Raw genomic sequence first — 27,676 nt, forward strand, 5'->3', positions numbered from 1 at the left:
CAAAGAAAGCTAGCTAAATTTTTGAAGGGTTGACTACGTAAGGGACTTCTCATCTCTGTTGGCGAGGTTAGGGTTATCAGAGAGGTTATCATTCAGGGGCTCTGACCTAGTCTTGGACATCCAGGGGAGGTGTAGACTTCTCTCCGTTGCACAGGTTTGTGCTCTTGGGTCACTGTAGAAGGCTGGGGGACAGGGGCTGACATACCTTCAGGCAGAATGTGCTGGTTTCAGAGGACAGTGGGCCAAGAGTGGGCTGCAGGGAACAGTGTTAGCTGGGGCAGGGAGAATGTAGAGGTGGCTGAGAAGGCAGGCTGGTGTCAGGGGAAACTGAGGCTGTGCTTCAGGCATTGAATGCCACCAGAAGGTCTGAAGACCCAGGTGACAAGCACTTCAATCTGTCCCGAAGGCAGCACAGCAAGGGTGTGGCTGATCCAAACAGTCCAGAGTGAGTGGGGTGGAGAAGGCAGAGGAAGAGGTGGCAGCATAAACCACTCTGGGTGAGTGGGGAGAATGTGCAGGAAGAATTCCTGTCTCCAGCCTGACTCTCCAGAGCCAGCCAGCAGCGCTTCCTCCTCTGCTGTATCCCAGGACCCCTGCCTCCTCCCCCATCCCAACCCCAGGTCTGTCCCCAGCACCTGGCCCTGGGCCCTTCCTCCCCAGCAGAGCATCCTCCCAGCTATGTGTCCCTCCTGCTCTGCTGCCTGCCGTCCCTTGTCAACTCTGCAGTGACAGCTCTTTGCAACAGTTAGCTCCGGGTCAGTGTAGCTGTGAGGTCCCACCACCCAACCTGGTCGTAGCCAGAACCCAGCTGCCCACCATCTCCAGCCACCACAGTCCTTGCTCCCAGGCAGGCCCACCTCTTCCCTGGCTTGGCTGTTCTTTGCTTTCAGGGAGAGTCACCACTGACGCCCCAGGGAGCAGGACCTTGCCCTGCCCACTCCCCACACCCCTGCAAAGGGGAGATGAAGGGCAGGGTCGTGCCTGCTCCCCACATCCCTGCACAGGGGGAGATGAAGGACAGGGTCATGCTTTGGCTTTCAGAGCACTGTAGCTCTAACAAGGTTTTCACAAGAAAATGAGGGCAGAGAGGAGTCAGCAAGAGAGCGGTGAAGGGAGCTGGATGGGTGGGGATGGTGGCCCACGTCAGGAGTGCTCATATCCCTTTTCCTGATTTAATGTGACTGGCAGCAAAAGCCAGCCTTTGTTGGCTCAGCGCCTGTAGCACAGTGGTTAGGGTGCCAGCCACATACAGAGGCTGGTGGATTTGAGCTCAGCCTGGTCAGCTGAACAACTGCAATGAAAAAAAAAAAAAAAGCCGAGTATTGTGGCAGGCGCCTGTGGTCTCAGCTACTTGGAAGGCTGAGGCAAGAGAATCACTTAAGCTGAAGAGTTTGAGGTTGCTGTGAGCTGTGATGCCAAGCACTCTACCGAGGGCAACAAAGTGAGACTTTCTCAAAAAATAAAAGTCAGCCTTTGTTAATACTGAGTTTAGAGAAACTGTTTTATTTCCTGTTTCCATCACATTTGAGCAAGGTGAGCTATGCAGGGAAAAGGGTATTTTAGGCACTCAAGTGACAGCCCCTGGTGATGTGTCATGGGGCCGGCAAGTACACAATTCAGTCCCCAGCCACTCACATGACCCTCAAACCTCTGGAAGCCACAGATGGGTCACAGACTGTCACACTAAGGCTGGTTCTGCTGTGTTGACAAGGCAAAGCTCCCACAGCTCAGACCCAGCCCAGGCCTGCTCCTGGGGCCCCTGGCTCTCAGAACAGTGTCAGCAGGAGCACTGACTGTGGCCACTGTGGATGAGCTGTGCCCCCGGGTGAGGAACACATGTGAAGACCAGGCTCCTGGACACTGGGCTGCTCTGTGTTAATTTCTGCAGGTCCCTGGGACGGGGGTCCTCAGTGGGGAATGGACTGGAGACCCAGGAGCAGGAGCAGCTGTGTTCATCCCTCATGTTTGATTACAAGTTTGGTTGGATTTTTGGTCACAGGCCCCAACACGCCATTATTCAGAGTTGATACTGAAGTAAAATACCCAACATTTACAATTAAAATGTTAGAAAAAACTGTAAACCCCATATACAAAAACAAAGTCATGGATTAAAAAACCACCACTGAGATGCCAGGCCCCTGCTGTCACCTGCAGGATGTCTGTGGGCGTGTGAGGCCCTGTGGGGACTTAGGACGATGAACATGTGCTTGTGTAGTCTGAACACTTAGGTGTTAACAGCAGGCCACACCTCTGAGCACTTGATCTCACTGAAGACATGAACAATGCTTTGGACCATCTGTAGTTGGAGAACAGGTGACATAACCCATTCCCTCCATCTCACAGTGTGCCCCAACGGAGGACCAGCACCCCTCAGCGCCCCCCCGTGGAGGCACAGCAGGTGGTGATGCAGGACACTGAGTGACAGGCGAAGCCCCTGTGCTCTGAGAGAATCCTTGACTCCTCCAAGGTGGAATTCCATGGCCCAGGCTCAGAATGGCTGGGAGAACATGAAGAACAACCCTCAGGTTGCCAAACTTCATTTTATATAAGGAATCAGAGGACTGTGCCCTCTTGTTTCCCAAGACTCTCCCCTTTGATACTTTGATTTTTCCATGAAGAGGCTGGTCCCTCACAGGGAGAGGAGGTATTGGAGTCCACTGCGCCCCAGCTCCCCAGGAGGGATAGCACAGGGGAGGACTGGGCTGCCTTACAAGGGGCATGAGCCCCTTGGCTTTGCTCAGCAAGATACTAAAATGGTTTCTGGGAGGAAGAGGCATCGAGCTCAGCTGCAGGTGTTCGGGCTGAGAGAAAAGGGCTGGAAGCCAGCTGTCACCCAGCCTAGATCATGTGCCCCCTGCTGCTACCATCTTCTTTGGCCTGCCTAGGCCACTCTCCCTTCTCTGGGGTTCTGTTTCATCCAGATGACTCCACTGTTGCAGGATAATACCCTGAGCAGCCTGAAGATGACCACACTCTGGCTTGGAAGTGGCCTCCAGGCACATGTGCAGTCTGCAGTGGACAGAGTGACCAACCCATCAGAGCTGGTGCAACTTTCCTCGCTCAGTTAGCAGTGTCATGACCATGGCATAGAGGACGTAGCCCAGGACAAGTAGTAGGGTGCAGGGCAGAGGCCCAAGGTGGAACAGAGAGGCCACAAAGAAGGCCAGCAGCAGCGACAGCAAGGTCCGGTAGCTGCCCAGAAAACGCAGGCTGAGCCTGGGGCCCCGGGCCTGGCCGGCCGCCTGTCTCTGCCCCACAGGACTCAGCAGGTGCCTGTTGGCCAGTGCGGGCTCCATGAGATGGTAACGACAAAAGCTGCCAATGAAATCATTGCGGGAACACAGAGCTATCATCTGGCCTGCAAACTTGAAGCACAGGGAGAGATATAGGTTGGGTGGGGACTATTAAGTGTCACCTCACAGACCACCCCAGGGCTCAGGGAAAATCCTCTAGAGGGCTCCTTGCCACCTGGACTCACCCCGGGCGTATAGATTGACCAAGAGGGCTGAGGTGATGAGCTCCGGGCAGGAGCGTCCTCTGGAACCCATGTCTAGAGGAGGCCAGATAGCCCTCCAACCCACTCACTCTGTGGTTGATGGCAGATGACAGCCGGAAGAGAGCACGGACCAGGCTGGTGATCTCATAACTCCGGATGGGCTGCAGCTCAGAGTCCCCTTGATACTCGATTTCAAATCTTCGCAGCCCATTGATGATCTAGAAACCAAGGCAGTGGGGACAGTTCAGAGTACATCCTTATCAACAGCTCGGAGGAGCCCTCTCTGCTCACTGGGGCAGGGGCAGTGAAGGCTGGGTCAGCAGGCCTAGCAGATGCCTCCACAACCTGGCCTCTTACCTGGTACCGGCCCAGAGGTGTGAGGATGAGTCCATCCTCACCCACGATGCAGTCTGGGAGCAGCTTCTTCCCAGTGTCATCCTGAGTGGTCCCCAAGGCGAGCGTAAGCTGTGTGAGCTGGGCTTCACTGAGCTGTCAGAGAAGTACCTTTGCTTTTAATTTCAAGGAAAAGGGAGAGGCCTGGTCTTCACCCACTGGCCTCCAGCAGAGATGGGGACCCAGGCGTGGGCTAGGCAGCCAGTGGATTCCATGGGGAAGGGAACTCCAACAGCGCCTAAGCAGGCGCCATAGATCGTACCCGGAATATCTGGCACAGGTACCCCAGGGCCTTTTCCAGATGCTCATCTGTCTTCCGAACACTGTCCTGGCCCATCTCGTCCAGGTCGTTGGCTGGGTAGGAGGAGTTGTTGTCCATGGAGCTGAAGCCCAGCCATGACAGAAAGGACCAGCCAGGTGGGCTCTCCCCGCATTGGTCGGAGATGGACTTGGCCGTCTGCTTGGCCTGTGTGATGAGCTGAGCAAGACGCAGGACCTGTAGGAGGCACGGGGGGATCAGCAACTGGCCTGGGAGTCCCTTTCCTGCCATGGAGAGGACAGGCACGGGCTGCCACCCTCTGCAGCATGGCCTAGGTGGGCCCAAGAGTGGCCATGTGACCAGAAGGAATAGCTTCTGAGTGAGGTCTTATTTGTTGATTTAATTTTTTTTTTTTTTTGCAGTTTTTGGCCTGGGTTGGGTTTGTCCACCACCTCCAGCATATGGGGCCGGTGCCCCACTCCTTTGAGCCATGGGCACCACCCGATTTAATTATTTTTTAATTTTCTTTTCCCTTTTTCTCAGTCAGGAACATCCTGAAATTTTATTTAATTAATTAATATTATTTTTTGACACAGAGTCTCACTATGTTGCTCTGGGTCGAGTACTGTCTCATCACAGCTCACAGCAACCTCAAAGTCTTGGGCTCAAGTGATTCTCTTTTTTTTGCAGTTTTTGGCCAGGACTGGGTTTGAACCCACCACCTCTCCAGCATATGGGGCTGACTCCCTATTCCTTTGAGCCACAGGCGCTGCCCCTCAAGTGATTCTCTTACTTCAGCTCCCGAGTAGCTGGGACTACAGGTGCCGGCCACAATGCCCAGCTATTTTTTTTTTTTTTTTTTTTTGGTTGCAGTTGTCATTGTTGTTTTTAGCAGGCCCGGGCTGGGCTTGAACCCACCAGCTTCGATGTATGTGGCTGGCACCCGACCCACTGAGCTATGGGCGCCGAACCTATTTTATTATTTTAATAGACAAGGTCTCACTCTGTCACCCAGGCTGGAGTGCAGTGGAGCCATCATAGCCCACTGTAGCCTTCAACTCCTGCCCTCAAGGGATCCTGCCTCAGCTTCCCAAAGCTCAAAACTCTGGGATTACAGGTATGAGCCACCAGACCCAGCCATGAGGATCTTCTGAAAGCAAAAATTTCCCAACAAACACTGTCATTATTATCACAAAAAAACTTAGATTGGATTAGGGGAGAGGGGAAGCATGTGTGTGCAATACTGTCCACACCCAGCCTTCTTCCTCTCACGCCCACAGCCTCAGGAACCCTGCGTGTGCCACTGTCGACCCACTCACCAGGGTGCGGACCTCGGGCCCGAACATTGGGGTGTACTTGCAATCCTGACCTTCCAGGCTGTATACGTGACTCTTCACCTTGAACGTGGCATCAGTGACCACGGGTGGCCAGGGTGACAGGAAGCTGCCTGTGAGTGTGGGAGCTGTGAAGAGCCGGTGCTGGCGGTGTGGGAGACCAAGCTCTGGCTCCAGGAACAGCTGCTCCCCTGGAAGGCAGGACAGCAGCCTGCAGATACCTGGCACATACTTCCTGGGGCACAGGGCACTGGCCACCCCTTCTGAGGAGCAGTAGTCACAGTACACCTTCTTGAGTCCCTGCCCAGTAGCATCTTGTGCAGTATCTGGGACACGGCAGTATCCACAGAGAGCAAATGTCAACAGAAGCTGCAGATGACAGTGCCCAGACAACATGCCAGGGAGCAAGACAATCTCCTCCTGACATTGCCACTGAAGTCCCAGGGAGAAGTTGGGGTTGCAAGGGAGCCTCAGCTCATGGGGTGCAGCTCTTCCCTCTCCCGCAGAGTGCAGCAGTGACAGGAGGGTAGGGCCCAGCTAGTCTCAGACTCCACAGTCAGGACATCACCCACTTTGCCCTGAGATCTCTGGGCACACTGCTTCCTGTCAGCCAAGGATTGGGCACTAATTTCACCAGGGCAGCGTCAGTCTGTCTGTCTGGCCCAGGGTTGAGAACTTACCTTTCTGTATCATTTCAGCCAGGTTGGGCTGGGCGAAGACTTTGGCCACACGGAACACCATGAGAGCATTCTTGGGGCTGACAAGGTCTGTGCGGAGTGCGCGGTTCAGGAAGCCCACGAACAGCTTGGTGTACATCAACAGGTTCTCCTGGACAAAGGGTGCCCTAGGGTGGCAGGTTGGGGCTAGTCTATGCAGGACCCGGCCCTGACCATCTGCTGGAGGCAGGAGCCACACTGGTCATGACCCTGCAACTCCCTGAATAAGGACTTGTGATGATATCACGATGGCAGCTCAGCAAATGTTGGGGAACAGGGAGAGGGGCAGGACAAAGGCAGGTGAGACCTAGGCCCTCGTAAGACAACTCATCTTCTCCCTTTGCAAGAGGATGAGGCCACCAAGGCAGATCTGGCCCACAGCCTGATGGGGCAAAGGGAAGAACCACCAGGGAGGTGCAAAGGGGAGGCCTTAGGTAAGGAGAGTAGGTAAGTTATTGGTCATACCAGGTATGATGGCAATTGGAGATAGCAGGGTGGCCACAAGGAGTGGGAAAGGAGGAGGAGGTGGCTGCCACTGTGCTCTCTGCTAGGGAGGAAACATGAGGCATGGTTTGGGGGTGACCTGAATATGTATCTGGGCCAGGAGGGCACAGGGACAGGGAAGGATTAACCTTGCTGCTTCCTTGGGAAATCAGTTCTGGGGTCTAGCAAAGGTTGGTGAAGGGAAGGTAGCCTGTGCTTCCATTTGGCAGGGGCTGAAAGAGCAGCCCATGTAGCCCCCAAGGGCAGGGCCAGGGGACCACAGCACAGGCTACTGGTATGGTGTCCTCACTAGAGCAGCGTCTGCCTGGAGCAGCCAGGAGGAGGGTTGGGGCTCACCATTTCTCTGACACACACCGGGGCTGAGAGTCACTGCTCTGAGCCTGCTTCTCAGGTGCGTATCTCCAGGGCTGCAAGTAGCTGAGCCACATCTCTAGGACCTGGGAAAGGACAGTTGCCCCCTAAGGGCGGCAGCTCCCAAAAGGCAGCTATGGAGTCCATGACTGTCTGGAGTTCATCCTTGACCTCAGTGTCAGGTGCTGAGGAGAGACTGGCTCCTCCTACCCCCTCTCCAAAGGTACAGGAGGCCCAGGCACAGCCCTCTAGAAGCAGGTTCTGCATCGGGCTCCTCCCAGCCAAGGGGACCAGTATAGCAGCTGAGGGCAGGACCCATATGGATGGGACCGCTGGGCAGGCAGGGCCTTTCTGCCCTTGGGACCGGCTCTAGAAACCCCGGCAGGCAGAACAGCACAGGCCCTAAGGCCTCTGTTGTAGCAGTCAAGTCCCTCCCCAATGGGACACATGGAGGACAAAGGTGCAGGTGGGCCAGGCCAGAACTCACAGCTCTGAAGGACGCATCCAGGGGCCAGTGGCCAAAACAGTGCTGCAGGAAGAGGTAGAGCTTCTGCTGGACGAACCTCGGGACAGCAGTCCTGCAAGGCAGGGATGGGGACAGGGAGACAGCTGTCACACTACAGCTCCACCCCCGGAGGAAGACTCATTCTTCAGAGACGTAACCAAGGTCAGAGAGATCAGAGAATACCCCAATGACACACTGTACAAAGGTGTCCGAGCCAGTGTGGCTCCCGCATGTGCCTGCCCTCAACTCTACTCAAGTCATTCAGTGGGTCAGGTGGGGAGTCAGGCGAAGGTCCCAGCCCTTCCCCTGATGGGAGTGTGGATTGGGAAGAGAATTCATTCAGTGCCAGCTCCCACTGCCTCTGGGGAAGAAGCGATGAGAGTGTAGCAGGGTGGGGCCTCTCTCTGTCCAGCTTGGCTCTTTCCATCAGAGTCGAGGGTAGAGGGAAAGGCCTTGGGAGGTGCAAGCAGCTGGGCAGGCAGTGGCTGGGTGGGGTGAGCAGACATGCTTGGGAGGGGTCAGGGGATGGCTGCCCTAGTCCTGACAGCTTTACTCCTCTGCCAGCACGGAGAGGCACGCCTTGCCCTGCACTGTGCCCTAGACAGAGGTGGCTGAGGGCTCTGGCTGTGCCCTGGGCAGGGCGGGTACAGAAGGAAGGGGCAGGGGAGAAGGCTGTGGCAGAAGCCACAGGAGTCTGTACGCCCAGGGTCTGTACGCACCGTTTGAATTCCTCCAGGGGGCTGGTGGCATGAGAGTGGGTGGAGGGAGAGGCCTGTTCCGGCTTCAGACTGTTGGCAAAGGCATGCAGATGTTTCAGCAGCAGGCGCACCACCAGCACGTGCTCCTCAGTGGGTGTGAATGACTCCTATCGTGGAGGAGGAGGAGGAGGAAGAGGAGGAGGAGGAGGAAGGTGTCAGGGCCCAAAGAGGTCTGCAGGACCCACACTGCTCAGCACCCAGGTCCAACCACATCTGCTCCTGGGCTGTTTGCTTTGCTCCCTGACAGAGGCACGAGCCAGGCTGGGGGTGGGGCCAGGGCACCCAGTGCTCATACTGCTTGGTGTGAATCTAGACCAGCGCCTCAGGGTTGGGAGGAGCATTTGGCCCAGTGTCCGCAAGCCCCACTCTATGAAGGCATCACTAGGACGGGCAAATCTGCAAAGTGCTTTGCAGCTCCACTTTTGCACCACTGTGAATGCTCAATGGGTGGTACAGGTCACGGCCAACCAGGCTGTGCCCTTGGTCACTGCTGCCCATCCTGGTTCTCAGTGGGCAGGAGCAGGGGCAAGGTGGCATCTGCCCCTCAGCTCTGGATCCAGGGTCTCCCGTCTGCCTCTTAGGAGTGTGCAGAAAGCTCGCTGGGGCCCATAGCTTCTCCTTCCCTCGCCCATCTAGACATGGCTAGGTGGGTGCTCAGCCAAGAGGTGTCCAGAGAATCACTGTCTGTTGTCCATAGACCCGCGGTCAGCAAAACCCCCAAGAGTACCATAATGAGCATGGGATGAATTTGCAACACATAAGCAGGCCCTCAGAGATCCATGCCTATGAGGAAGCCTGTTTGTCAACGTGGGGTGAAGTAGGGCTCCTGAGTCGGCTGGGGCAGGGAGTGTGTGTGTGGGCACCTGAAGGCAGGACTCTGAGTGTGATGGACATGCACCACGTCTCTTGGCATACCCTGGCATGTAGCAGCTCACACATGGGCAGCTGCCCCCAGCACTGCCAGCTCAGGTCTCCCTGTCAGGAAAACAGCTTCACACATTCAGGTGACACAATCCACGGGTTGGGGGCCAAGTCTGAGGATGGAACTACAGGATAGGAGGTAGTTTCTTCTGCTTATCTGTATTTTTAAGTCTTTGTGTAATAAATTTGCATTGTTTCTGAAGTAAGGAGAATGGCAATACAATACTCACACCAGCACTAACAGACTAGGACCCAGCAGAAGGGCACCTGTGCTCCCCCGGGAGCCTCCTCCTGCTTTAGCTCCATTCCTGGCCCATGATCTGACCTGGCCTAGGGTCCTGAGCCTTGGCATCATCCCTGCAGCTAAGAGGAGGGGTGGGCACCCACACCTTTCCCTGATAGAGCAAGCATGTTCTTCTCCTACCCCATCTTGCAATCTGGAGGGCCAGGCTCCTGCCACTTGCGCAGTTACAGCAGGTCCTGCAGGCCATTTTCCCATAGGTTTGCCAGGCCAGACTTGCTCTCTTCTAACTCTGCACCCCTCCTAGGCCAAATTCCTTTGCAGAGTCCCTGACCACAATTGTCCTTGGCCTCTATCTGCTTGCCTTTTAAGGAAGCGTCCCCAAAGCTCTATGTTTCCCATGAGGCCCAGCCTCCTTTGCCACATCCCCCACTAGGAGGCAGGCGAATGTGGTGCCAAAGAGAGCCAGACGCACAGCCAGGAGGACACTGCTCCTCCTGGGCCCTCGACACTCCTGTGTAGGGGCTTCCGCAGAGCAGGAGCTCTGCTGTGTGCTGTGGTTGCCATCCCATTCCCACAGGCACTCGGGGCCAAGCCACGTTTTCTCATCTTGTGCTCACATTCACGTTCAGTTGTGTGTTCCCTCCCAAACCCTGACCATAGGCACAGCTTTATATTTCTGTATCTCTCACAACTAGCTAACTCTCATTGTCCCTGAAATGCCACACAGGTCCAAACTCCACTTCACTGACCTCAAGTCTGTTTCCACACTTGTCCTTTCTGCCCAGGTAGACCACAATCTCAACAAGGTCACTGCCTGCTCACATCCGCCTCAGGAGGGGTCTACCAGTGGCCAGGACTCCACTGGCAAAGACCGGCCTAGCTGGATGGTCAAGGACTGGCAGCATCCGTGGGCTGTGAGGCTTAGCCCCAGATACTCCCCACCCCTCTCCTCACACATAGGCTAGGGTTGCTCTGAATGAGGCAGAGCCCACAACACCCATAAGTTCTCAGGCCTTAGCATCCTCAGCCACATCTTGGGCACCAGGCCCTGACCCTCACCTCGGGGGTGAGCCAGATCATTTACTATTTCAGCTCCCTCAAACAGGACCCAAGCATGGGGCCCTCCAAACACCACAGAACTCGTGACACCTCCACTGGCTGGGGGCACCTGCCAGGGCCATATGCGCCTCACTCTATCACATAGCCACACCCCCCCAAACTAGGCAAGTCTATAAAGCTGGGGGTTCTCCCCAACACACAGGTTTCCCTGGCCTTAGAACAATCATCCCCACTGGCCCCAGCCAGGGCCTGGCCTGGCCACTGCACTGACATGCACTCTGTGGCTTACACCACGGGCAGGGGCGAGGGAGCAAAACCAGAGCAGCCAGTACTTGGTAGGCGTGGAGGGCCTGGAGGCTGGGCTGGGCAGGGCTGTGGAGGGCGCTGGAGACACTGAGTCGGTAGTGCAGAACCTCCAGCTGAGACAACAGAACAGAGAGGCCAGAGGAGAGGCAGGGAGAGTGGAGGATAAGAGGACGGGTGGGGAAGGGGAGAGGTGGGACAGGACAGGACAGGGGAAGTGGGGAGAAAAAGAGAACAGCGAGAATGAGCCCAGAAGTAGAAAAAACAAAAGACAAAAACAAAAGTACAGTCAGTGACAACCCAAATAATCACAACCCCAGCAGCCTCAGGCCAGCACTATACCATCCCTCCTGGAGGCCCAGGTGGGCCAATGGGCAAAGCTGTGGCCTCGTAGGCTGAGGGACAGACAGGCCCTCAAGATCACCTAGAAGCCTCTCCATGTCACCGGGCCCTAAAGGCCTCTCCCACACCATGAGATTGGCTCAACTCACTGCCCTTCCAGAAGGGACCCACCATCCCGGCAGACCCTGAGGCCACAGCCCACTAGAAGACCCTTGCTGGGGCACACTGCCCAGCATTAAGGCCCTGAAGACCATTAGGCTGAGAAGAGAAATTTTAGGGATACATATTCCAGGAGGACTCTGCCAAGAAAGAAAAGTTATGTAATTTATTGATTTCCTAGGTTGTCTTGAGAAATTTACCAAACTGGCATATGACATGATCAATTTCTACATGTCTAAAACCCAATCAGTATTCCCTCTGAGAACTGAGAGAATGGGGACAGGGTCCTAAGGGCGCCATAGGCAGCAGCACAGGTGAGCTTACCAGGCCCCACCCTTCTCGATACCATACATTCCAGAAATCAGTAGAAGCAGGATGCTCATCAGTTCTAAGTTTGGGAAGAGCCTCTCTTACTAGGAACCCCTGCCCCCCAGATGCACCAGCTCCCCAGGGAAGAGGCTCCTGAGAATTCAGCGGAAGCCATACACATCCAGAGGCAGTAGGAGCCCTAAGGCGAGGACAGCCAGAGTAGTAGGCAAAGACAGCTGAGCTGCCATGCTATCTGGCCCCCAGCCCTCTCCTCCCTCCCCCTTCCTGTGGCAGCAAGGCCTACAGAAGCACACTTCAGCCAAGCTAGCCCAGAACCAGCCAGCACACATCCTGCCCTGCAAGAGCTCTGCCTCCAGGACCAAGCAGCATGCTCACTGGGCCTCACACAAAGGAGGTCAGGACACACTTGCCAGACACCAAGGAGACATGCAGAGTGGGGAGGAGGGGACATAGGAGGGAGCACAGCAGGGAGGGTTGCCCCTCACAACCTTCCTCCTGCCAGACCCTAGGCTCAGCTGCAACTCCTAGGCAGGAATCAGGAGCAAACAGTCTGCAGGAGCATAGTGCAGGGCCACCCAAGGAGCAGCATGTGCCCTGGACCCAGCCCAGCCATGGAGGGAGCCCTCAGGAGCTGTGCTTCCTGCACCCACGAATCAGAGCTTGGCAGGGACTGGAGAAGTAACAGGCAAGTGCAGCACAGGATCGGATCCATGCTAGACACCTTAGGTGACGGGGCCTCCGCAGCTGTCTTTCCCTGGCTCCCACCTACCCTTTACTGCCTCAACGGGATCCAAGGGTAGAGCCTCTTTTGGGCACCTGGCACCCCGACTGCCAGTCATTCTGGACAGATCTTGCCCACCCAACCAAGGTCTGGCTGAGAGCTCGCAAATGTGGGGAAAACGTGCCCTCAGCAAGGACAGGCCTCTGCCCTTCCCCACTGGCCTATAGAGACAAGAACCCTTACAGGTGAAAGCCCAGAAAGGCCTGCCTGGTGGGCCCCTGAAATTAAGTGTGTCTCAACTTGCTTAGGAGACAGAACAGTCAGGAAGACAACGCAACAAAGCGGCCATGCCAGTGCAAGGCCACGCCACGTGTGCAGGCTGAGCGAGCGTTGCAGGGCCCTAAGGATCAGCCGCAGGGAAGCCCAGGGCCCATGTCCGCAGGTACCAGCCAGGAACACGCAGCACATCTGATGGGAGCAGGGAAGAAACTGCAGGCTATTTGTGGCTCCAGAGGCCAGAATGGAGATCTGGGGTACCTCGTGCTCTGAGAGAGCTGTGGTGGGGGGCTGTGTACAGAACTGATTGCAGAGACTCTGCGACAGGAGCAGACCCACAGCTTCTTCTCAGATCACAGGAAAGGTTCTAGAAACCTTTCTTCTTAATGCTAACTCATCACTCATGGATTCTTCACTCTGGAGGAAGCCCTCAAGAATTTTTTCTGGCAACAACAAAATCATTGTCTCTAGAGCACGCTGATGCACAGGAGCTTCAGGTACCAGACTAGGGGCCAGGTATGCAGGGCTCAAACTATTGCAGGGAATGTGGCAGTAACTGTGGATTTAAGTATACCCAGCCACTGTTACATTCTGATTAGTCCAGCATGATGCTAGCCCCAAGGACAGCAACACCAAGAGGGTTCCAGACGCTCTGCTACCTCCACAGCTCTGTAAATGAGTACACTGCCCAGAGTGGAGCAGAACAAGAAAAGGGAAAAGGAAGGCAGGCTGCATGCAGGAAAGCACTGGGCTGGTGCTCTGGGGTAGGCGGGAGGGCAGCACAGGCAGCAAGGGAGGCTCAAGGTTACCATGGTGAGCAGGGGCTGCCCAGGGTCAATGTCAGTAGCTCACTGGAAAGCACAAAGCCACTGCTGGTGGGAGAGGGGACTAACTGAGCTGTGACTCCCAGAGGCATGTGCAACTCCCCCACCCCCAGGGCAAGAGCAACCTTGTATGTTCCTGTGACTAGAGAGGGGCTTCTAGAGGATGCACAGAGAGGACCCTCAAAAGGATAGACCTGAAAGCACCTCAAGTGGCCACCCATCAGGCTACAAACCCGCCCCCTCACAATTGGAGACCACTGCCCACCTTTTGTTTGGCATCTGAGGGGTGGATGGTGGGATTATGCTTCCCACCATTCAGCCTGTGAAAACTAACTCAGACTGAGGACAAGATGTAGCAGGTTGACCAGGACCAGAGGCAGGAGATGGGAAGAAAAACTGTGGAAACATACCTTCGCATGAGGGGACTGCATTTTTTGGTACATCTCCAAAGAATAATGATGAAGCCACATTTCAACAAAAACCTACAAAAGAACATTAGCTAGTCAAATCTTTCTGACAACAGTGCCAATACCATTCAATAGGGAAAGGACAGTCTCTCCAACAAATCATGCTGGGAAAACGGTATCCACGTGCAAAAGAATGAAGACAGACACTTAACCTCACACCACATACAAAAACTAATTCAGGCTCAGTGCCCATAGCACTGTGGTTATGGCACCAGCCACATACGCAGAGGCTGGCGGGTTCGAACCCGGCCTGGGCCAGCTAAACAACAATGACAACTGCAACAAAAAATAGCTGGGCATTGTGGCAGATGCCTATAGTCCCAGCTACTCGGGAGGCTGAGGCAAGAGAATCACTTAAGTCCAAGAGTTTGAGGTTGCTGTGAGCTGTGATGCCATGGCACCCTACCGAGGGTGACAAAGTGAGACTGTCTCAAAAAAAAAAATTAATTCCAAATGGATCAACAACCTAAATATATGTGTCAAGACCACAAACTCCTAGAAATCATGGGAGAATTCTTGTACCCTCAATGAATCCCCAACAATAAAAAAAAAAAAAAGAAAAGAAAACATGGGAGAAACGCTTCATGACGTTGGATTTGGCAATGATCTCTTGGTTATGACACCAAAGGCAAAAAACAGCAACGGGACTTCATCAAAATCAATACTCTTGGTGGCGCTTGTGGCTCAGTGAGTAGGGCGCCGGCCCCGAGGGTGGCGGGTTCAAACCCAGCCCCGGCCAAACTGCAACAACAAAAAAAAATAGCCGGGCGTTGTGGCCGGCACCTGTGGTCCCAGCTGCTCGGGAGGCTGAGGCAGGAGAATCACGTAAGCCCAAGAGTTAGAGGTTGCTGTGAGCTGTGTGACACCATGGCTCTCTACCCGAGGGCGGTACAGTGAGACTCTGTCTCTACGAAAAAAAAAAAAAATCAATACTCTTATGCACAAAGATACGACTGATAGAGTAAAAAGGCATTCCATAGAATGGGAGAAGTCATGTATTTGCAGATCATGTATCTGATAAAGAATTCACATCTAGAATATAGAAGACTCCTAAAACTCAACACAGAAACAACCTACCTTGGGCAAAGGACTTGAATAGACATTTCTCTAAAGACATATATGCGGACAACAAACACATGACAGGATGCTGAGCATCACTAGTCACTACAGACACGCAAATCAAAATAGGACGCCACTTCACACTCATCAGGTGGCTACTTACGGGGAAAAAAACAAAAAAACCCCCAGAAAACAACAAGTACTGGCAAAAATGGTGCCGCCATTGTGGAAAACAGTATGGCGGTCACTCAAAAAATTAGACATAGAATTGACATATGATCCAGCAACCCTAATTCTGGTGTATACCCCAAAGAATTCAAGGCTGAATGCTGAGATAATTTGTACATCCAGAAGACAGTGTTATTCTTTTTTTTATTGGCCAGGGCTGGGTTTGAGCCCACCACCTCCAGTATATGGGGCCAGTGCCCTACTCCTTTGAGCCACAGGCGCCCCCTAGCAGTGCTATTCTTAATAGTTAAAAAGAAGAAGCAGCCTGTGGTCCCGGCTACTTGGGAGGCTGAGGCAAGAGAATCACTTAAACACAAGAGTGTGAGGTTGCTGTGAGCTGTGACACCACGGAACCGAGGGCTACATAGTGAGACTGTCTCAAAAAAAAAAAAAGAAAAAGAAAAAGAAAGAAAGAAAAAAAAATGCTGGGCTTGGTGGCTCATGCCTGTAATCCCAGCACTCTGGGAGGCCGAGGCGTGTAGATAGCTTGAGCTCAGGAGTTCGAGATCAACCTGAGCAAAAGTGAGAACCCAACTCTACTAAAAATAGAAAAACTGAGGCAAGAGGATCGCTTTAGCCCCGGGGTTGGAGGTTGCTGTGAGCTATGATGCCACAGCACTCTACCTAGGGTGACAGCTTTAGACTCTGTCTCAAGGAAAAAAAAAAAAAAAAAAAGTAGAAGCAACCTGAGTGTCCAGTGACAGATAAATGGACAAACAGACTGTGGTATGGCCACACCACAGAACATTGAACCTTTAGGATATTATGTTCAAGTGACACAAGATAGCAACACAAAAATAAATACCACATAGTTTAAGGAAATACTCTAGATCTAAGCACCCGAAGTAGTCAAATTTATAGAAACAGAAAGCAAAACTCCAGGTGCCAGATGTTAGGGGAAGGTAATGGCAAGATGTTTAATGAGTATAGTTTCAATCTCACAAAATAAAAGACATTCTGAAGCTTAGATACATGACAATGTGAATGTACTTAACACTACTGAATGCACACTCAAAAATGGCTAAGGTGATAAATATCATGTTACATATATTTTGCAATTAAAATTGGTCCAGGAAATTCTACCCTGTAAGCCTGTGTCTTGGTCACCTGTCTTCCTTACAGGGTAACACAGTCCTGAGTCCATAGCAGCTGTGAGCTACCTGAGCCACCACTGTCTCCTGTGAACAGAGGTGATGATTTCTACCAGTCCAACCTCCTGAGGCTGCGTGAAAATAACATGGAGGCTTCAACAAGCACAGTACCCACACACCAGGAGCTACGCCAAGTGGGAGAGGCAGAACCCCATCTTTTTTATTTTTTGGTCTAGGCAGGCCCTGGCCAGGTTCGAACCCACTAGTCCCAGTGCATGTGGCTGGCACCCTAACCACTGAGCTATGGGCACCCAGTCTTTTTTTTTTTTTTTTAGACAGAGTCTCAGTATGTCATCCTCAGTAGAGTGCTGTGGCATCACAACAAACAGTGACCTCAAACTCTTGGGCTTAAGTGACTGTCTGCCTCAGCCTCCAAGTAGCTAGGACTACAGGCACCCGCCAAAATGCCCAGCTATTTTTTGCTGCAGTTGTCATTGTTGTTTAGCAGGCCGAACCCACCAGCCTGGGTGTATGTGGCTGGCGCTATAACCACTGTGCTATGGGTGCTAAGCCTAAAATCCCATCTTCTCTACATTCCATGCTGTCACCAGTGATGCTATGGCTACCAAGTCAGGCCCAGGATCCAGGTCAGAAGCAGCAGAGTCTCCATTGTGTACTTAGATACACAGCCAGGGCCTCAGAGGTGGCTACTACTCAGGAGGACAATACCACTCAAGAAGTGAGCCAGCCCACACCTGGTATGAGAGGCTGAAACCCACGAAGGCACACAAAGACTCTGCTGCCTCCTATTTGGATCCCCTGACACAGAAGGGCTGGGGGCTCCTTACCAACCAAAGTGGAGAAATCACAGGCCCCTGGAGCTTACTATTCAAATGACAACAAGCACGGTACACATCTCCAATAGCACAGAATAAAGAGAGAGGGGCAGGGTGGGGTGGGGACAGTGTTTATACACATCCACTGTAAATTTAAAGATTCTGCAATGATTATGTCACCATGAGCAAAACCAAACCAAACTCCTGTGGACAGGAAACCCTGGGATGAGAAACACTGTTTCTGACATACTATAAGGAGACAAGCTGGTAAATTTCTTATCTGTTTTCTAAATGTCACAGCAGAAAAACACCAATAATTTAGAACTACCCCCAAACTGAACGGCCATCTCTCGGACTCTGTCCACATGGTGGATGGTGGCTGAGCAATTCATTCTGATACAGAAGGAGAGACCAGCCTCCTCAGTGCTCACCTGGAGTAGAGTTTCTGACCTCCAGATCTCGTGGGAGGCCGGGTCTGCGTTCACAGATGTCTGATGAGAGATGTGCCGCTTCAGGAGGCTGGTGTGGTGGAGGCCATAGGAGGCAAAGGGCACAGCTGGTGTCCTGAGGGAGACACGGACAGGCCTGCTGAGTCAGGGGCTCCTGCTGGTCAACCCAGGGGCCATGTAAACAATACAATCAAGGACAGCAGGAACGGATCAAAACCTGTGGAATCCTGTGACAACTGCCAGGTCCCTACTGGTAAGACTCAAATAAATAAATGGGAAGAGAGAAACTTTGCCTTAACCACAGAATGCCCACTAACAAGTGTAGGAGGGATGAAATCAGAAACTCAGCATTTGGCAACTGCTCTATTAATAGCTGATATGGCTGACAATCAACAGTGGATGCTAATGCTACTGATAAGTAGTCTCCACACATCTTCCCACTAAATCCTCGTTACTAATCAGTCCAGGCACAATGTACTATTTTTTTTTTTTTTGTAGAGACAAGAGTCTCACTTTATGGCCCTGGGTAGAGTGCCGTGGCCTCACACAGCTCACAGCAACCTCCTACTCCTGGGCTTAAGCGATTCTCTTGCCTCAGCCTCCCAAGTAGCTGGGACTACAGGCGCCCGCCACAACGCCTGACTAATTTTTGTTTTTTTTTTTGCAGTTTTCGGCTAGGGCCAGGTTTGAACCTGCCACCTCCGGGATATGGCGCCACCCGGCACAATGTACTTTTTCACTTTGTAGTGGTAAATCCTGGCCAACATTCCCTTGGCCCAGTAATCAAACTAATTTGCCCCCCTAGTGGGGGCAAAGGGACAGAGTCCTCCTGATGAATCACCTGGGATGACCTGGCATCCCTGCTGTGGCATTCCTGCCAAGAAAGCCCAAACACCACAGAGCCTAAGCAGAGGGGTGGCTGCACACTTCAGAGGGCTCAGGGTTGGAAAGACACAGAAAGACTGAAGGAGCATTTCAGGGGACTAGAAATGAGAAGGAGCATTTGAGGGGACTAGACACAGAAAGGAGCATTTGAGGGGAAAGACACAGAAAGACTGAAGGAGCATTTCAGGGGACTAGAAATGAGAAGGAGCATTTGAGGGGACTAGACACACCACCACATGTAGTGAGGATAACTGTGTTGAGTCAGGTAGCTGGAAGCGAGTCCCGAGTGGGGTCTGAGGAGTAAGTGGTAGCCTGGTAGCAATACTCACTCCCTGATATGGCCAGAAGTGCTGTGGCCATTTAGGGGCACTGTCTGGCCTGGCATAAAAAGCTCTGTCACATCTATATTTACTCAAATGAGCCAGGAAAAAATATATAAATAGAGAGGATGAAAACAGGTGTGGCATAGCATGAACAATTCAGAAATCTGGGTAAAGGACATATGAAAAGGACTTTATATGATGTACGGCAATTTTTTTGGTTGTTGTTGTTGCAGTTGTCATTGCTGTTTAGCTGGCCTAGGCTGGGTTCAAACCCACCACGCTCAGTGCATGTGGCCAGCACCTTAACCACTATGCTACAGGTGCAACCAGCAATTCTTTTTTTAAGTCTGAAAATACTCTAAAATAAAAAGTTAAGACAAGCAAATGAGCCAGGCCCAGAAAATCAACTGGCAGTTGAATTCTGCCTTTGAGAGGACGGGAACCTGCCCTACCTCTGTGTCCTGCTTCTCAGCCACAGCATCACCACACAACTGCCACATGGGCAACCTCTTCTTCCCTGGTGTCCCCCAACTCTCTACCCTCTGGGGGCATCTGCTCAAACGTGTGAGTTGTAGGCAAAGGCATGGCCTAAACCTGCCAGCTGAGCGGGCCAGCGTTTGTAGGGATGTGCCAGCATGAAGCCCCCCAGGGAAGGAGACGTGCCGTGAGGTTCAGGAGGGTCAGAAGAGCACAGACAGTTGTCACTGGAGCAGGAGGGTCTCCTGAGGAGTCAGTCAGGAGGCCTCTAATAAGGCCCCCCAGTTGCCAGGCATCAGGGGCTCCAGTGCCCTTCCCCATCTATGCTGTGCCTATGTGGCCTGGCATAAAAAGTTCTTCAGCCCAAGGCCTTGCTCTCAGGCCAAGACCAGTCTCAGGGACCTACACAGAACCCTATTATTCTCCTTTGTTCACAGAAAACCCTCCCACCCGGCTCCCCTCCCCAGCTCAGTGCAGGGTTCAGATACCATCTGCGGGAGGGCTGCTCAGAGCAGAACAGAAGCGGGTTCCCACACAGCGAAGCCTCAAGGAAGCAGAGACCTGACAATTTCAGCAATGGCCAAGGACACTGAGAACTAAATACATATGCTTCCTCACCCCGCCCCCCAGGCTGAACTCAGCTAGCTAGCACTGGTGAGTGAGGCGCAACAACAACCGGGAAACCTTGGACCCTCGTACAAAGGGTGGCACCACTGTCCCCATGGGTGATATCACTGACTGGGCCACTCCCTTCATGGCCGGGGCAGCCTTACCTGGGAGCTGGTGAGGGGCTGGCTCCACCTGGGCTGGAGGAGAGTGGGGGAGGCACGCTGCCTTCAGTGGGCAGGAACCATGACAGGTACCTGTCCACCAGGATGAAATAGGCACAGTCTGAAGTACGGATGTGGAAGGACACAGGAAGTTGCTAAAAAACCAAGCTTGTCGTCAGTGTGGGCTCTGGACCATGCCTGGCTGCCAAATGCCCAGCAAGCTCAGCCTTGCCCATCCCCTCAGGCTCTGGTGAAGCCAAGTGCACTCAGGGGCCTCCCTTCCATACCTTCTGAGTGATGAGGCTCAGTGCAAAGAAGAATATGTAATACTCGAACGGATATGATGGCAGTGTCAGGGGTAAACATAACACAGGGTTGTTGGGCCACCAAACAAAGTACCAAAGTACCGTGTGCTAAGCCACTTCCCCAGTCTCCCCACCACTGGGCCACCAAAGGATACTGAGAGCCAGGTTCAAGCCAAGGCCCCCGGTTGGAGGGAACTGGACCTTGTTGTGGTACAGAGGGCTGTCGGGGAGGACGCACTCCTGGATGGACGCTTTCACAGGGCCCTGCAGAGAGAGGTTTGTGGGCAGGCACCCCATCCACTGTAGCCCTTCTGGAAAGCTGCTGGAGAAGAAACCAGCACACAGAACCCGCCTGTGGGCAGTGCTTAAGCATAAGATCCTTGCTTAGGTCTCTCTGACCATACTCAAAAAAATCTGCAAACAGCAAGGGCAGCAGCTGAGAGCATTTTTGAGTCTCCTTTGCCTCTCATATGCCCGAGCAAGTCACTCCACAATTTGCCCCTGGAAGATGGGAGACACAGACAAAGCGATTGGTCACATGGCCCTATGTGACCCTTAGCCAGGAGCAAACCAAGCAGCATGGCAGCTGCTCCACTGGCAGAGTTTGGGATGATCCTTAAAAACTCATTAACTGTTGAGGTTCTAATCTGTGGTACCTCCTGGACACTGAACAGCCACTGTGACATTCTCCTGCCCACTGTCACCAACCCTCGGAGCCCCAGCCTGCCCACCACCACAGCCACTATGCAGGGCTGGCTGCCCCCAGCACCACTCTCCCCACGACAGTTCACTTACAGGCAGGTAGGAGACAGGAAAGTCAAACTTATAGTCTTCAGCTTGAAGTTTATAAACCAATTTCATCATTGGGCCGCTGAACATAAAATTAAACAAACAAAAACAAGACAAATGAACTACAAACTGTCTTATTTTAATTGTCTCTTTCATTTTTTTCTTTTTTTTTTTTTTTTAAGACAGGGTCTTGCTCTGTAGCTGGGGTTAGAGTGCAGTGGTTTGACTGAGATTACTGCAACCTCAAGTTCCTGAGTTCAAGCAATCCTGCCTTAGCCTCCCAAGTAGCTGGGACTACAGACATGCACCACCATACCGGGCTAATTTTTAATTTTTTTTTTTTTTTGCAGAAACAAGGTCTTCCTATGTTGGTCAGATCTCATTCCAAATTCCTGGCCTTAAGTAATCCTTCTGCCATGACTCTCAAAATGCTGGGATTACATAGGTGTGAGTCACTACACCCAGCCTTTGATTATTTCTTAACTCTAAGAAACAGACTGATTTAAAAAACGAGATCACTGATTTACAAAAGAGCTGAAGAAGCACCCAGCTCTTCTCAGATGACAAAACTACTCACCCAGGGTCTAGAAATTCCATTGCAATGCTGTACTCCACAGGGTTCATGCGCCCCTGCAGGCAGCGGAGATTCCAGCCAACAAGGATGCCATCCAGGCTGCCGAAAATGCTCTCTACCAGCCATGGGAAGATGGTGTGCAGCTCCTGAAACAGTAGGGCTGTGGGCCAGTGTCCTGAGGACAGTCCCCACTCCCACCCCAGGGCCAGTCCTTCACTTTGCACTGCCCAGTTCCCTCTTAGGTCAAACCCTGGTAGAGACCCATGGGACCAGCTGTGCATCCCTGGAACCCTGGTACAGTATGCCAATGGGAATGGTAGTTTGATTCTCCTGCTGGGTCACACGGCATACTGAGCACTACTGCTTTAGACCTGAGCCAGTTAAATAAATCAACCTGTGATTAAAGGACTCTTTAAAATGTCAGAGAATTCTGATTTGAAGAGAGTTCTTTCAAAAAGAGTGGCAATATCCTGTCTCAGAGTGAAGCCCCTGAAACACAACTGACCTACTGCCATTGGTATTAGCTCTCTGTCCAGGCCAATTTCCTGGGCTTGATGATTCCAGGTGTGATTTTTTTTTGCAACAGAGTCCCATTTTGTTGCCCTTGGTAGAGTCTTGTGGCATCTTAGATCATAGCAACCTCAAACTCTTGGGCTCAAGCAATTCTCTTGCCTCAGCCTCCCAAGTAGCTGAGACTATAGGTGCCCACCACAGCACCTGGCTATTTTTTAGAAACAAGGTCTCACTCTGGCTCAGCCTGGTCTCCAACCTGGGAGCTCAGGCAATCCACCCGCCTCCACCTCCCAAGTGCTGGGATTACACACCGTGCCCAGACCCAGGTGTGATTTAAACACACATTTTCAGTATTCACATCAGTCTCCCTATCTTGGTGCTACTGACATTTTGGGCTGGATATTCCTTGCTGCTGGGGGCTCTCCTGTGCGTTGAAGGATGTTTCCAGCATCCTTGGCCTCTGCCCACTAGATGCCAGGAGCACATGCCCCATCTGCCCCTAATCGTGACAAGCAAGAATGTCTCAGACACTGCCCAGTGTCCCCTGAAGGTCAGAAGCACCTGTGATCCACTAGTCTACATGGTCACATACTTAAACACATCCATAAACATGAGTCACAATACTGGGTCAGGCCTCTGTGCTTCAGAGGAGGGAATCAGTGACTGTGATAGTTTTCCAGGAATGCAGAAGCCCTGCCCCAAAGGGACCCAGAAGACCTGTACCTTTGCTGGAAAATCCTCAATGACTTTAACCAAGTCTTGGCACCGCTGTGCAAAGGGCTTATTTATAGAGTCAGCTTTCAGGCTGGCCTGGAAGACAGAACAAAGCTAAAAATCATGAGCATATTTGCGCTGCAGTTTTTCTGGCTCCAGTCAAGTGATGGGTATGGGTAAGACATGCAAGTTCCTGCCCCCAGCTCCTCATGCAGGGGGTCACGCGTGTGCCAGTGGGCCAAAGGATGCTACTAGAAGAGAGGCCATGGTTCTCTCCAGATAAGGCGTGCTCAGACCTGCTTCCCAGCACCCTCCTCAGGTGGCTATAGTCACCTTGGAGGGCTGATCCCTAAGGAGGGAGTCGGCCTCAGGTTCAACCCCCACAGCCAGGAGACCACTCCTGTTGTGGAGGGCACCTCCCACAGACCATGGTCTGCTGAGTCTTCATAGGAACTGGAAACTCCCCACCTGACTAACCACCATGATTACACAGCTATGATCATCAGTGAGAATGTCCAACTTGCAGGCACAACAGAAGCCCTCTTCCAGTGAGGGCAGTGAGCCTACTGAACTCGTGACCTGAAAACACAGGGCAGGCTAAAATTACAGATGGCTTCAGCCGAGTGTATGCTAATCATGAAGACAATGGACAGGCCAGAAAATACTCTGGACGATGACTAAGGAAATACAACTGAGGCTATGGGATTCGGGGAAAGGAATCTGACTACAAGGAAAAAAACGGTCTCCGAGCAAACAGATTCAGATTAGGGAGAAACACCAAGACTCCACCTACAGTGCTCACCCAAGGGTGTCCTTGCTTACCTCCAAGCAAGGTGGCTTCTACAGGGTCTGAATAAGAAATGGAGACCTAAGCCATTAGGCTGTAGGTCAGACCTACTGGCTCCAGTGGGGCACACCCAGGAGAAATGTTCTTCCAAATCAATGTTTACGATAAGCATCTTCTGGAAACTGAAATTGGTGGAACCTTCACTTCTGACACTTGCCTCATACCTAACTTCTCAGCATCATGTTAACAAAGTACAGTCCTGGCCACCGCAGCACGGCAGTGTCCCTCCATTTTCACTGATAACAGTTATGATTGTTGGAACCCTCCACATCTGCATAAGGATTTACAGGTCATGAACATACATCCTTTACACTTGCTCCTCTTCCCTGCACCCTGGGGAGTAGGGAAAACAGTATTTGAATCAACTTGTTTCGTGGATGAGAAAACCAGAGCTCAGTGGTGAATACACTTAAGATCCTGCAGTAATAGGGAAACAAAGTCAAGCTGAAGGTTTATAACCCCAGCTCTGGCATGATTTCTATCACACACCCCTCCAAAACACTAGCTACACAACTGTAATCATGCTGACACTCAGCATGGGCAGTTGATACTTACCAGTAGGAAGCTGGGTTGCTGCAGATGAGGGAATGCCATGGTAGCCTCCAGTGGAGTGTCAGAAATGGCCACCTTAGCAAACCACTGTGAAAAAATAAAGATGAAATCTCAACATCTGCCACACAACAGAATATGCAGTTTCCTAATGTCCAAGAGAACGTTTATGCTGAAGAGAACATTTGTGTAACTCACCACACACTGCACTGCTACATCCTATGTTTGAGTGGATGACACCACATCTGGCTAATTTTTTTTTTTTTTTTTTAACATAGCATCTAGATACTACCCAGGCTGGTTTCAAGCTTATGGGCTCAAACTATCCTCCCACCTCAGACTCCCAAAATCCTGAGATTATAGAGGATGGCCACTGCACCCTACCAAAAGTGCCCTTTTCATGCAGTCCACAGTGGCTAGCTTCAGAGGTGAGTTTGTGGTGGTGAATCCTTGGTGGCACTTGTGTTGGCACTTACTCTATGCCAGGACTATCTCTAAGGCTCTTCATATATTTCCTCATTTAATCCTCAGTGGGAGGCAGAATTCTAAAGACAGTCCTTTAGACTGTCCCCTGGATGTTCAATCAAACATCATCTAGGCATTACCGTGAAGGAATTCTGCAGATGCAATTAAAATCCCAAGTCAGTGGACCTTAAAATACAGAATGGTCCCTGGCTCACAGCCAGCAAGGACACAGGGACCTCACTTCAACAACTCCAAGGAAGTGCTTTCTGCCAGCAACCTGAATGCACTAGGACGCAGATTCTACTCTAGAAACTCCAAATAAGAGCAAAGTCACTGACACCTTCATTTCAGCCTTGTGATACTCAGCTGAGCCTTCTTGGACTTCTGACGACATAACTGTGAGATAGTAACCAGGAGTGGCTTTAAAGCTTCTAAGTTTGTTAAACAAGAATAGAAAATACAACCCAAAACAACTGTAAGAGATTAGTTCAGATGATAAAACAGAGGCAGAAAGGGGGTAAGTCACTTGCCTATATCCAGATAATAAACAGCAGAGACTAGATTCAGATACATACACTTCTGTACGAATATCTCCAAGTTACTTGTGCTCTATGTAGTGAATGAATGAAGGGTGGGGAGAGAAAGAGCAAGCTCCACCAAGGGAGCCTTTGAATGAGCTGTCAGAAAATGAGGATCAACTCTGCAGATTCCCCGCTCTCTGCCCACCAGGGTCTGGCACAGAAAACACCCCGACTTGGAAAGAGCAGAGAGGAAGCCTGTTGGGTCCCACTGATGGCTAGTGATGGCTTTGCTGGACCAGCTCTGCTCTGCCCACTGCACCAGTAAAGGTGCTGAGCGGGCATCTGTCGGGCTACATGCAACCAGAGAGGCAGGTAAGGAAGCCTTGTAGGCAGCTGGGGGATTGAGACCACAGCCTCTACCACGTGACAAAAGGAACACTTCTCAGGTTTTGTTTTTCATTCTTAATTCAAGTAGCTATCAATTTCAGTTTTTTTTTGTTTTTTTTTTTGAGACAGAGCCTCAAGCTGTCACCCTGGGTAGAGTGCCGTGGCATTATAGCTCACAGCAACCTCCAACTCCTGGGCTTAGGTGATTCTCTTGCCTCAGCCTCCCAAGTTGCTGGGACTACAGGCACCCGCTACAATGCCTGGCTATGTTTTGGTTGCAGCATTGTTGTTTGGCCCAGGCTGGATTCGAACCTGCCAGCTCAGGTGTATGTGGCTGGTGCCTTAGCCACTTGAGCCACAAGGTGTGGAGCCTAGTTTTGGGTTTTGTTTTTTTGTTTGTTTGTTTGTTTCTGGCTCTTGCTCAATCTGGTCTCCAACTCCAGAGATCAAGCAATCCACCCACCCATCCCTGTTGGCCTCCCAGAGCTCTAGGATTACAGACAGGAGCGAGACACTGGGCCCAGTCTATCAATTTCAGTTTTAAGGAAAACGTAAATCAGTCTTGACACATTTGGTCAAGAAAACACTGCAAAATGATCAAAGCAGCATAGCATGGTGGACTGTTAGAGGTGATGAACTGAAAGCATCTCTTTGCTCAGAAGAAACTTCCACAGGCAAGGTCTGAATGATGATAACAGAGGTCAAACCCAGGGCTTTCTTTTTTTTTTTTGCAGCTCTTTTTTGTGTGTGTGTGTGCGGCTGGGGCTGGGTTTGAACAACCTCTGGTATATGGGGCTGGCACCCTACTCCTTGAGCCACAGGCGCCGCCCAAACCCAGGGCTTTCTTTTTTTTTTTGTAGAGACAGAGTCTCACTTTATGGCCCTCGGTAGAGTGCCGTGGCCTCACACAGCTCACAGCAACCTCCAGCTCCTGGGCTTAAGCGATTCTCTTGCCTCAGCCTCCCGAGTAGCTGGGACTACAGGCGCCCGCCACAACGCCCGGCTATTTTTTGGTTGCAGTTTGGCCAGGGCCGAGTCTGAACCCGCCACCCTCGGTATATGGGGCCGGCGCCCCACCGACTGAGCCACAGGCGCCGCCCAAACCCAGGGCTTTCTAAGAGATGGCAGTGTCCCTACACCATTCTGACCCTGCGTCTTCATCCCGTCCCTCCTACACCCTCTTCCTTCAGGAGCTGCTTCCGACCCTAAGGTTCCTCCCTGAGGGCAGCCACGCTGACCAGGTCCAGGGAAGTCCCATCACCCCAGGGCTGCCTCTGGCGGCTCTCTGAAAAGCAGCGCGTCCCCCCATCCCCCTTGTGCTCACAATTGCCCGGTTTAGTGGCCATCCGGAGCCCCTACCCCAGAGGCTGGGAGAAGTCCAGGGCGCGCCAGGACACGCACCAGGCTTTTCCTTCCACGACGCCTGTTAGCCCCAAGGCTCAACTTTAGAGGCTCCCCTTCCCTCAACTCATTCGACTAACGTTATCCGAGCACCTGCCGGGCCAGGATGCGCCGAACTGCGCTGGAAGGCAGCATCAAGGCGTAGCCTGGGAGGGTGGTACTCCCCGCCGCCCGGGTCCCGGCCCGAGTGCCGAGACGCGCGGAGGACTCTGGGGAGAGAGGACGTTTCGCGCGCGCCTCCTGCTACTTACCTGGGGGAGCCACAGCGCCGCCCGCCTCAGGAATGAAAGCCGCCATTCGGACTCCAGGCGACGAAATGTCGTCATCAAGCTGCGCGCGGCCTAACGCCCCCTGGCGCGCGGGAAAAATCACCCCCACCTCTCGGCCAGGAGACCTCAAAAGGCGCGTGCGCAAAACTAAAGGCGCCCGGGTCGTGGGGGTGTGGGCCGCAGCTGAACGCGCGGGAGCAGAGGCGGCAACCGCGCCCGTACGCCTGCGCTCATGCTCCTTAGCCGCCTCGAGGAGCGCGCG

At 52.5% G+C, this 27,676-nt stretch overlaps 1 protein-coding gene across 2 annotated transcripts; it reads right to left on the reverse strand.

Annotated features, from left to right (window-relative positions):
• Nucleotides 1–1,481: 1,481 nt before the first annotated feature.
• Nucleotides 1,482–27,587, reverse strand: SMPD4 (sphingomyelin phosphodiesterase 4). Of its 2 annotated transcripts, XM_053589197.1 has the most exons (21): nt 27,397–27,587; nt 24,378–24,461; nt 22,985–23,071; nt 21,752–21,894; nt 21,181–21,256; nt 20,541–20,649; nt 20,368–20,420; nt 20,084–20,235; nt 17,608–17,740; nt 13,906–13,977; nt 10,873–10,959; nt 8,278–8,423; nt 7,541–7,631; nt 7,039–7,139; nt 6,163–6,326; nt 5,468–5,673; nt 4,152–4,385; nt 3,854–3,985; nt 3,586–3,714; nt 1,791–3,365; nt 1,482–1,747 (listed from the first exon to the last, which is right to left on the reverse strand). In XM_053589197.1, the coding sequence occupies exons 1-20, from the start codon at nt 27,469–27,471 to the stop codon at nt 3,036–3,038; spliced, it is 2,604 nt and encodes an 867-aa protein (XP_053445172.1). In that variant the 5' UTR covers nt 27,472–27,587; the 3' UTR covers nt 1,482–1,747; nt 1,791–3,035. The 2 variants fall into 2 exon arrangements, with proteins under 2 accessions (XP_053445172.1, XP_053445171.1); XM_053589196.1 differs by lacking the exons at nt 20,541–20,649; nt 21,181–21,256; nt 21,752–21,894; ... (1 more) ...; nt 24,378–24,461; nt 27,397–27,587 and adding an exon at nt 9,232–9,291 and having other exon boundaries at nt 20,368–20,445.
• Between the last annotated feature and the right edge of the window lie 89 nt (nt 27,588–27,676).

Source organism: Nycticebus coucang, chromosome 4 (assembly GCF_027406575.1).
Source record: "Nycticebus coucang isolate mNycCou1 chromosome 4, mNycCou1.pri, whole genome shotgun sequence".
NCBI lineage: Eukaryota > Metazoa > Chordata > Mammalia > Primates > Lorisidae > Nycticebus > Nycticebus coucang.

Coding starts and splice junctions, on each gene's coding strand:
- SMPD4 (XM_053589197.1), bottom strand. CDS start 27,471: ATGACGACATTTCGTCGCCTGGAGTCCGAATGGCGGCTTTCATTCCTG. Junction 21,257..21,751: donor ATGGAATTTCTAGACCCTGG/GTGAGTAGTTTT, acceptor TTTTATGTTCAG/CGGCCCAATGATGAAATTGG. Junction 7,140..7,540: donor TGGATGCGTCCTTCAGAGCT/GTGAGTTCTGGC, acceptor GTCCTTTCCCAG/GTCCTAGAGATGTGGCTCAG.